At 43.7% G+C, this 10,868-nt stretch overlaps 1 protein-coding gene across 1 annotated transcript in view; it reads left to right on the top strand.

The window, feature by feature from the left end:
- Positions 1 to 4,186, top strand: part of LOC149271598 (LIM domain only protein 3-like) — a 12,045-nt gene extending 7,859 nt beyond the window's left edge. The window contains exons 3-4 of the mRNA XM_089507285.1: positions 1,677 to 1,802; positions 4,081 to 4,186. Coding sequence (XP_089363411.1) covers positions 1,677 to 1,802; positions 4,081 to 4,186 — 232 coding nt within the window. The remainder of the gene's footprint in view (positions 1 to 1,676; positions 1,803 to 4,080) is intronic.
- The last annotated feature ends 6,682 nt before the right edge of the window (positions 4,187 to 10,868 follow it).

Genomic DNA, 10,868 nt, shown 5'->3' with positions numbered 1-10,868 from the left:
GTATGTAAATGTTATTCAATTATAGAATATTATTTTAATAAATTTTTGTGTACGAGTGTCCTTTGTATGTAAATGTTTCTGTTCTGATATTATAATAAATGTATTTATTGCGTTGCAATAATTATATTTATTACGTATTAGTTTTATGGGTATTCTTTGTATATAGATTTTGTTATATTATGTACTTATTGTGTTATAATAATTACTTTTATTACATATTAGCTTTATGGGTGTTTGTACATAGGTGTTATTATATTATGTATTTATTGCATTATAATAATTATATTATATATTAGTTTTATGGGTATTCTTTGTACATAGATGTTATTATATTATGTATTTATTGTGTTATAATAATTATATTTATTTTATATTAGTTTTATGGGTATTCTTTGTACATAGATGTTATTATATTATGTATTTATTGCGTTATAATAATTATATTTATTATATTTGTTTTATGGGTGTTTGTACATAGGTGTTATTATATTGTGTATTTATTGCGTTATAATAATGATATTTATTATATATTAGTTTTATGGGTGTTCTTTTACATAGATGTTGTTATATTATGTATGTATTGCGTTATATTTATTATTTATTGGTTTTATGAGTGTTCTTTGTACATAATTGTATCATTTTGTTTTTACGGCGCTCTCGTCCGGATCCAGCGGCCGTTGGTCTCTTTGTGTGGGCCGCACACTTTTTGATCCATCCGTTATAGATTATGGCCTCGTTAATGTTCTGTCTGAATAAAGTAATCAGAACTATGGCAGCGACTGGCGAGGGACGTCCGCCTGCGTGAGAAGATTGAAGTGTTTTCTTTTGAAAATGTTTTTTAATCAAGAGAAATCGTTTAGCTCTGGAGCACAAACCTGCGGACCCTGGCAGCTCGTACGTGATGCGATGCCGGGACACACGAAAAATTCTCCGTCTCCTCTCAGTAATCTCTATGAATTGGCCGACGGCGAGATCAACAAAGACCCTGTTTGGTGTTTTTTATATATTTTTATAAGTGTTACTATAGGGTCTGGACACCATTACCTGTCTTGGTAGGTGAGATAGGACCATTGGTGGGATCCCTGTGGGATTTCTATAGTTTATATGGAATAAGCGAATGAGACATAACGGGATCATTACCCCCATTCCTCAGCGCCTCATAGCTGCTTTAAATTCATAAATGGATTTCACAGGAGGGAAGTTTATTTTAATGGATGAGAAAAGTTACAACAAGAGGCTGGAATCTAACACTTAGATGGTCAGAGGCTGAGATGGAAGGAAGTTTTACTTTACTGTGAGGGTGGTACACACAGCCTCCCAGCAGAAGTGGTAGAGGGTAATACAGTGAGGGTATTAAACATGCATGGGATAGACATACGGCTCCTGAATCTAAGACGAGACCAACGACTGATTAAGGTTTGAGTCTTTGCAGCGGGAGAAACGGGGGACTAGACGGGGGCCGATTGAGTTTCTATGAGTCCTCCACTGACCTTGGACCCGTTTCCAGGGGAAGTGATTGCAGGCTGTGATCCGTCGGTGATATCTGGACCTCTGAACTGCACAGGATCTCAATAATCCTTCATCTAATGATCTGTAGCCGGTTACGTTTTATTTGGAAGATACGTTCAGATTTTGCTTGTTGCCGATAACTTAGCTTTTTTCCTTTTATTCCGTAGGTTGTTCGGCGTGACGGGAAACTGCGCCGCGTGCAGCAAGCTCATTCCCGCCTTCGAAATGGTCATGCGCGCCAAGGACAATGTTTACCATCTGGATTGTTTTGCTTGTCAGCTTTGTAATCAAAGGTGAGGAGACGTCTGAATAAATCTTCTTATTAAATCCAAAATATTCAGGGAAATCCATGGGCTTTAAGCAACGACTTGTTTTTGCGAAAGGCCGCTTTATTTGAAAGCACCCAGAGGTATTTAATCTTGGGGGGGGGATCCCACGGATCACATGAGACACGGCGCGTACATCCCGTTGTAGCAGCCGCTTCCCGGCACAGTTAACTAAATGTGATGGGGGGCTTTGGACCTGCTTTATCTTGCAGATGTTGGGCCTGATAAACATGGAGTCAATAGAACCAAAAGTGATCATTCATGAAAATCCCTAATTCCGCCTGCGCAAAAAACATTCCCAGGTCTCTCCATCACGTCAGAGATCTGATCCTTCTCTCTGCCCGAGTATCTCTATGGGGTGCTGCCCTCGCCCTCATATGCAGCTCCAACGTGTCATTAATTAGGGTACAAAAAGTACCAAAGATCTAGATCTGAGTCAAACGCGTCAGCCACACCTGATCTAGAACTTCAGAATATCCAGAACCTGATATCTGATTTCTCTTTTTTTCTTGGGAGATAATTGAATTTTCTTTCATAGAATATTTTTGGTTCCTTCAAAGGACAGAAACTTTACTAAATGCTCTTTATTTTTATTTTATGCTGCCTTTCTGTAAAAACGAAAATACAAAAAAAATATATAATTAAAAGTAAAATGAAAGCTTGGCTTCTGGTTTGTTTGACTCTTTTTGAACTAATTTCCATCCCTGGTGGATCTGATTCTCCTGCGCTCCAGGTGCGGAAGGTGACAATGGGACCTCTCGTCAGCCGTTCTGGGGTGTTAGTTTTTTTAATTTTACCAGCTCTTTTTTTCGGACGCCCGCAATTTTTTGTGTAAATTCGGTAAAGTCTAATTAAATTAAGTGAAGAATTAGCTCAGAATTCTCATTGTTTAATGTTTTCCTTTTTCAGGGTAAATGTTTCTATAATATTTAGGATTCGGGAACTGCTCATGTATCCCCTAAGGGTTCTTAATATATATAACGTTTCTTTTTTATTAGTAATTGTTGAATAATACTTTTGGTTTTGCTAACATTAAATTTGCGGGTCTTGAATCCTCCCTGATTCTGGATGCTTTGTGTTGACGGCCAGCGTTCTCCGTAGCCCCAAGGTTTCAAATCGGAGGACAGCGAGATAATGGGGGCTTCAGGAGCCCCACAAGACGTTCTGATGTTAAACAGGCAGATTTCCCTTTAAGAGCCGAGCTCATTCCATTCAATCCCTTCTCCTTTATGGCTGCATTTTCCTTCCTTCTGTTCTGCGAGCATACGGATGAATTTCCAAAGTTACCCAGTTGGAAAATAAATGGCTCCAGTGTTTGTCTGACGCAGCCGTCTTTACAAATGTAAATCACTCCAACTGCTACTCGTTTAAACCTGCGGCTGCACAAAGCATTAAAGGGCCGCCATTCCTTCCTATACGTTAAAAAGAGGCCCGGCGATCAGGGGCCACGTGGGTCATCCCGTGTAATTATCGGCTCTTAATAGGTCGACCCCGGCCGGCTCAACTATTTCAGGGTTAAATTGTTACAATGAAACCCGTATCCCTCCATTTGCATAACCGGTGGGTTTAATGTGCCGTAAACAGCGCTATTTATTTGTGACCCTAATTGCGTCCGAAATGTCACCCGTTGGAAGTTCTGCTTGATGGAAGATTTTAATCTCGTACCCACTTAACACGGACCCCTTGGCGGAGCAGACTGCTAATTAGCTGCCACTAACTAGTCTCATTATTCAGCGCACTGTGAAGAGGTTCATTTGGGTTAGTCTTTTGAGTCTAATTGGAATACTTGTGGAAAATACTTTTCAATCTGCCTAATAGCTGTTGAATTTGCTATAAACAGAAGAATATGACCCCGCTGTGAGATCCATTATTACGGGAGCTTTACTCGTCTCATCGTTCACTAATAGACTGAGGGATCTAAGCCGGGGAGGAGGAGGATTCCCTTTCCCCCAGCGCCACCACAAGCTAAAGCCCAGAACTTTCTTCTGCATCTTCAACTTAGATAAATGAATTACAGCCAATGGGCTCCGTCTCAGCCCAAAACCGCAAAAGAAAGAGCCCCATGAGGTTCACTTCCCAAATTGTCTCCCATTGAACCCTATCAGTGATTGATGGCTTTGTTCCTAATATTGTGGGGGGAGGGGCCAGCTAATTCCAAAAGGGGGCTTTGTGGGTATTGAGAATTTACCAAATGGCTACATTTTAGCACTAAAATCCATCAGATTTTTTTTTTTATTTCTTGCAGGTTTTGCGTGGGAGATAAATTTTTTCTGAAAAACAACATGATTCTCTGCCAGACAGACTACGAAGAGGGTTTAATGAAAGAGGGATATGCCGCGCAGGTTCGCTGAGCCGACGGCTGGCTGGCTGGCTGGGAGAGCAGAAGCACTATGCCCTTTTATCTATTTTACTCCACATGTAAATAAGAGCCGAGGCCGGAATCTTCCGGATAGATTAATTCTAGGGAGACCCTCGGGCCACGTGGTGGACTTCATTGTAACTGTAACCTTGTAAGTTGCTGCAGAATTGAATGTTTCATAAAGATCTGTACAGACGGCGGATTTTTCCCTCCCCACCCCCCGTTTTCTCTTTCTTTTCTTTTTTTTCCGCTTGCTGCCCTTTTGATTTCTTCTGTCACTTGGCATGAGACTCCTGTATATATTGTACGGTAAATCCCGAAGCACAAATGGAATACAGTTTTATTGTGTTACCATTTGTCTTCTTCGATGATTTCTTTGTATCGTTGCATTTAGTACAATCAGTGTTTAAACATATTTCTGTATATTTCTGCTTCCTGTATTTTTCAGCGATTTGAAATATAAGCTGTAAGTTTCTAGTAAAAAGTATTAAATCGTATAACGTCCGTTATACAGAGATAAACGGTGTCACATTTTAGCAGTTTCTTTGAAGTAGTTACTATGTATATTTTCATAGAAGGTCCCGCAATCTGTATTGCGCAGGTTTAGCCTCGGATTCCGCTGTCATCTCTGGCTGTTTGAGGCCGTCTATAGGAGGCACTTATAGAAAATGGGGAGCTGAGCAAAGAAATCTGAAGATTTTAACTAAAAGAGCAAGAAAAAAACCTACTGCAGAGGTAAAAACTTACTGAAATAGCCCCCCCCCCAAAAAAACCCCTTTTTTATTCTGTATTCTACACATATTTATGGAAGCCTCCCGAGCTGGTGTTCGTGCTCCTCGGCACGGTGGGCTTCGTTGCCGGATTCCTGCCCTCCCTCAGATTATTATTTGGTTTATTTCCGATGCTGAAATGCAGATTAAGGGGTTTAAATGTTAGAGATGCAGGCGAGTAAAGTAATAACGTGGCAAAAAGCTATTCGTACGTTCGCTTTTTACTGAATAAACTACAATTTGTAACAATGTGTTTTGTTTGCTTGGAAATGTCTGGCGATGGTTAGGATTCTGTGAGAATATCTGCCCTCGGGATGGGGGTTTAATCTCAGCCCCCCGCGTCCGCCGCCAGCAGATTCCTAAATCGGGGGGACCGGGTGAAGCGTCAGGACGGTGTAAATTCAGCCGTTTGCACGATTAACCGCTGGGCTTTATCGCTGTCTGGTAACTTTTTGGGTGACGTTCTCTTTTTGCAACAATTCATACAATAATCTCAAATCATTCCGCTAGACGCTTTTACCTTCAGGTTCCTTCTTTCTCCTTCTTTTGTTCTTAATTTCAACGACAAAAAACCCAAGAATACTCTTATTTATAAGTTTGAAAAATGTGGAAATGGTGAAATCTGGCATCGGAATCGCCCGCTTCTTCCCATCATTTATTAATGATTTATGACATTTTAACAATCATTTACGTGCCCCAAAAATGGGTGGCCAATTTGGGGGCTTTATGTCCCTGCGGACAGAGCGGTAAAATCATTTAGCTGAATGTGTTTGGAAGAGAAGTATCGGTGCTCGCCTGTTCTCCAGATGTTATTCCCGGAATACTTGTGTCTTGTTGCCGCAGATCTCGCTGGGTGAAGCCCCTAAACTGACGCAGAATAAAACGTGGAGTAACGAACGTTGTACCGCGAGACGCCGGCTTTCATTGGCGAGTGATTCTTCGCGGAGTTAAATAGGTTCCATCGTAGAGTGAAGTCCAGCGGCTCTTCCCATCCGTTACATGATCCAGATATTATTGGCAGCTAAACGGCGCACTTTCTGTTAACGAGCGGCCCGTGAATGCATTTACGTAGAGTAACAGAATGAAGCCTCGTTCCATGAAACCTCCGCGCTGAGCTTGCGCTTTTCCGAAACGCGATATTTCCGTCATTTACACGCGGATCGGCCTTAGCGGCTTCTCACTGCGCAGACCGTGTTTACATTCCATGGCGGCGATCTCTGGAGACGGCTCTTAATGTAATGGCCGAAAGCCAAAATCCTGAGTCCGAATCCTTAGCGGGTCCCGTCATATCCCTATCAATCCTGCGCAGGAGGGGAGCCCGCTAAAACCTTCGGAAAGGTTCAGATCAACGCAAAAGAAATTGCATTTTAAGACTCAGAAAGTCCCCGTAGCTCCGCGAGCGCAGAGACATGTGGCGGAGGGAGATAAGGCGACGGAGAAAAGCTGGAAATGGCCGTCCGCTAAACAGGTGTTTTCTTACATTTAATAAGACATTGTGGTCATGCAGACGTTTGGGGTTGATTGAGCTCTCGGGAGGGCCCCGGCGGGTGTTTGGGGGACACGCGCTGTCCTGTGATATGTTGGAGAGCGTCTCTCTGCTTGTTATCTGTGTACATATTAAAGCGAGAGGCTGTCACGTGCAGATCCTGCGAGCCTGAAATTCCTGCGTCGCTTCGTGCAGGTCTACCGGCGGCCCCCGGGGGCCACGCGCCTCCAAACTCTTATAATACAGAAGATCTCATTTAACAATCAACACTCTCAGCATGCAGTCTCATGAACGTGCAGTCACCCCAAGAACCCCTCGATTTTCCTGCCCCACAGTTAGCTTTCTGCCCCAGATGAGGTCCATAGCTTTAGCACTGGAGGGGACAGAGCGCCCCCATGTGTATGAAGGGTGAATCAATAATGGATTCCCAGGTCTAGCCAAGATCCAGGAGATCCAAGAGAACGCGTCGTGGTGACATTGCTGGAGGAGAAATATCTCCCGTAATCAGCGTGCCGCGCAGATCGCCCATTAACTCGACAGCACATAATAAAACCGCAATCAATTAATGAGTCGCTCGCAAATCACTTTGATTACAACAGAGCAGAAGAAACCAATAAAAGGGTCTCCATATCCGCTGCGTGTTCTGTGGTTTATCTGATGAGATGAGATGTGTTTAATAAATATGGGTAACAAATTAATGGGAATAAACCAAATTCAATTATTTCTGGGATAATGCTGATAATGATAGTTTCCATATCTGTCTGTCCATGGTCCACCTGTCTAGGCTTGTACCGAGAGGCATATGGCCGGTGCGCTTGGCCGTTCGCTCACTGACGTTATCCCGTTAAATATTTGGAAGGTATCTGCCTGGCACTTTGTTCCATCGCGTTTCCTATAAGCAAAGCCGGATCTAGGAACCTGCGCAGCGTGGAGACACCATCGGGGTAAAACCTTTTAGGAAATGATTTTAACAATAATCCCCGGGCCAGGGTCTCTTTCCACTGGTCGCTACATTATATCCGGGGGAAACATTTTTTATAGCAATTAAAGTATTTTGATAAAGTCCTTTGTAAATCCCGTCTCTGTTCCTGAATCCGGATCATATATCCGCCGTTTGGCTGTGGAGACTCTTGGGCAGATTTGGGCTAATTATTAGAAAACTGACGAGATTACCCTGTAAACTCTGGTCCCGGTTTCCACTTGGTTCCAGTTCACGGGATCTGCTCCCATCACAGAACGTTCTCGCTAGAAATCGACTCAGAAGACAACAATGGATGAGGAAATCCGCCCTTCTCCAGAAATGGTGAAAAAGAGCACTTTCTGACCCAAGAACTTCACTCAGGAAGAGCCTCGTCACTAACATGTAAATCCCACAAACGTAATTCCCCTCTGGAGGCCAAAGGCATTTTCTTCTGGCCAGGGCCGGAGCCTCGCTCTGTTTGGATCATACCCCATCTGTAGAGCCCTTTCTGTCCCTGGGCCGGGTTCATTGACTGGATCCTGTATCGATGTATCTGCGGCCAAATGTTTATTTTTTCTCTTGAATAAATTGTTTGTACGTTTCCACTGAACTCAAACCACGTCAGACCAGAAGCTCTCGCTATCCCCACAAGCCATGTCTGACACCCGGAATATCCCAGAATAGACCCCCATCTGCAGTCCATCAATAAAGTTAAAAGGACCCCAATCCTTTGTGTTTAATATATTTTTAATGTCATAATCATCATCATCATATAGAAATATATACATGGATCGCAGGGCAAAAATATAGCATGTAATCAAACATCAGAAAATATCAAACTACATCAAAATATGAGTTAAACATTAACAGATATATGTACAGGAATAAAATATATATGTATAAAAAATACAGTCTTCCAACAGAACTGGCAGATAATAATACAGTGACGGATTATACAAGAGAAATTCCACCCAGATCCAGATCACCCGATCCAGATCACACCATATGGAGACATCTCCAGATCACACCTTATGGAGACGTCACCAGATCCAGATCACACCTTATGGAGACGTCACCAGATCCAGATCACACCTTATGGAGACATCACCAGATCACACCATATGGAGACATCACCAGATCCAGATCACACCATATGGAGACACCACCAGATCCAGATCACACCTTATGGAGACATCACCAGATCCAGATCACACCATATGGAGACATCACCAGATCCAGATCACACCATATGGAGACATCACCAGATCCAGATCACACCTTATGGAGACATCGCCAGATCCAGATCACACCTATTGGAGACATCACCTGATCCAGATCACACCATATGGAGACATCGCCAGATCCAGATCACACCTAATGGAGACATTGCCAGATCCAGATCACACCATATGGAGACATCACCAGATCCAGATCACACCTTATGGAGATGTCACCAGATCCAGATCACACCTTATGGAGACATCACCTGATCCAGATCACACCATATGGAGACATCACCAGATCCAGATCACACCTTATGGAGACATCACCTGATCCAGATCACACCATATGGAGACATCACCAGATCCAGATCACACCTTATGGAGACATCACCTGATCCAGATCACACCATATGGAGACATTACCAGATCCAGATCACACCTTATGGAGACATCACCAGATCCAGATCACACCTTATGGAGACGTCACCTGATCCAGATCACACCATATGGAGACATCTCCAGATCACACCTTATGGAGACGTCACCAGATCCAGATCACACCATATGGAGACATCTCCTGATCCAGATCACACCATATGGAGACATTACCAGATCCAGATCACACCTTATGGAGACATCACCAGATCCAGATCACACCTTATGGAGACGTCACCTGATCCAGATCACACCATATGGAGACATCTCCAGATCACACCTTATGGAGACGTCACCAGATCCAGATCACACCATATGGAGACATCTCCAGATCACACCTTATGGAGACGTCACCAGATCCAGATCACACCTTATGGAGACATCACCAGATCACACCATATGGAGACATCACCAGATCCAGATCACACCATATGGAGACACGACCAGATCCAGATCACACCTTATGGAGACATCACCAGATCCAGATCACACCATATGGAGACATCACCAGATCCAGATCACACCATATGGAGACATCACCAGATCCAGATCACACCTTATGGAGACATCACCAGATCCAGATCACACCATATGGAGACATCACCAGATCCAGATCACACCATATGGAGACATCGCCAGATCCAGATCACACCTTATGGAGACATCACCAGATCCAGATCACACCTAATGGAGACATCACCAGATCCAGATCACACCATATGGAGACATCACCAGATCCAGATCACACCATATGGAGACATCACCAGATCCAGATCACACCTTATGGAGATGTCACCAGATCCAGATCACACCATATGGAGACATCACCAGATCCAGATCACACCTTATGGAGACATCACCAGATCCAGAATGGACTCAGGCCTCTCCAGCTCTCAATGTCTTTTGGGTCCCTCAACAGCCACCAGGGTCTGAAGATGGATGATGCGTGGCTGTTTCCCGAGGCCCGGCATCAGGTGGCACAGGGACCACCAAGGAGGAATCTCTATTTTGGAGCTCTGTAGCAGTCTGATTTCACATGCAGGGCCAAAAGACCGTTTCAGACAGGGGATGGAGAGGACATGGTGAAGAGGACATAGATGGTGACGTTTCCTGCGTCTCGATGCGTTAATTCGCGGGAGGATTTTTTATTGTAATAGTTACATAGAAGTTGTCATTTCCACGCAGAAACCTGCGCGATCCGTGCTGAAGAACAAAATAAGAATCAAATTAGTGAGCGATGTTGGTGAAATGCCACGGCAATAAGCGCCGGGTGTAATTAGAGCGGCTCCCATAGGTGGCTGCAGAACATCTGCCGGATACACGGAGCAGGTGTTAGCGATCACGCGCTCCGCAAATTAAAAAAAAGGCCTTTCATTAGAAATCCGGCTCCATAATGTAAACGGTAAGATGGCGGCGTCGAGGAGTGAGCCGGCTCTTCAGTCTTTACCGGTTCTCCTCCTCAGATGTTCTGCCCGGTATCGTGTGCGGCCCAAAGAACCGTTAGGGTCTCGCCTACTAAACCTGCAGCTAATAATCGATAAAGCTCCAACATATGCCATTGCGATGGGTTATTATTTACACTGACAGCCATTCCTCGTATCAGCTTTTACCTTACAGACCTACGGCCATCTGCTTTTCTGGTGCGTCATGGGAATTGTAGTCCACAAAGACTCCTGGGGGCCTCGGCTCAGTGTAATAGGAGTGAAGAAAAAGAAGGGGATTAATGAAAAGGGATCAGGAGCTGCTTGGGGTTGAAGCATTCCTGTATGTTTATTTAAATGATAGAATAACACATTATA

This window comes from Sceloporus occidentalis, unplaced genomic scaffold (assembly GCF_023333645.1).
Source record: "Sceloporus occidentalis isolate IW3139 unplaced genomic scaffold, rSceOcc1.0.p SCAF_488, whole genome shotgun sequence".
NCBI classification, from domain to species: Eukaryota; Metazoa; Chordata; class Lepidosauria; order Squamata; family Phrynosomatidae; genus Sceloporus; species Sceloporus occidentalis.
Note: the sequence above shows the minus strand (reverse complement) of the source record. Positions and strands in the feature narration are given on the sequence as shown.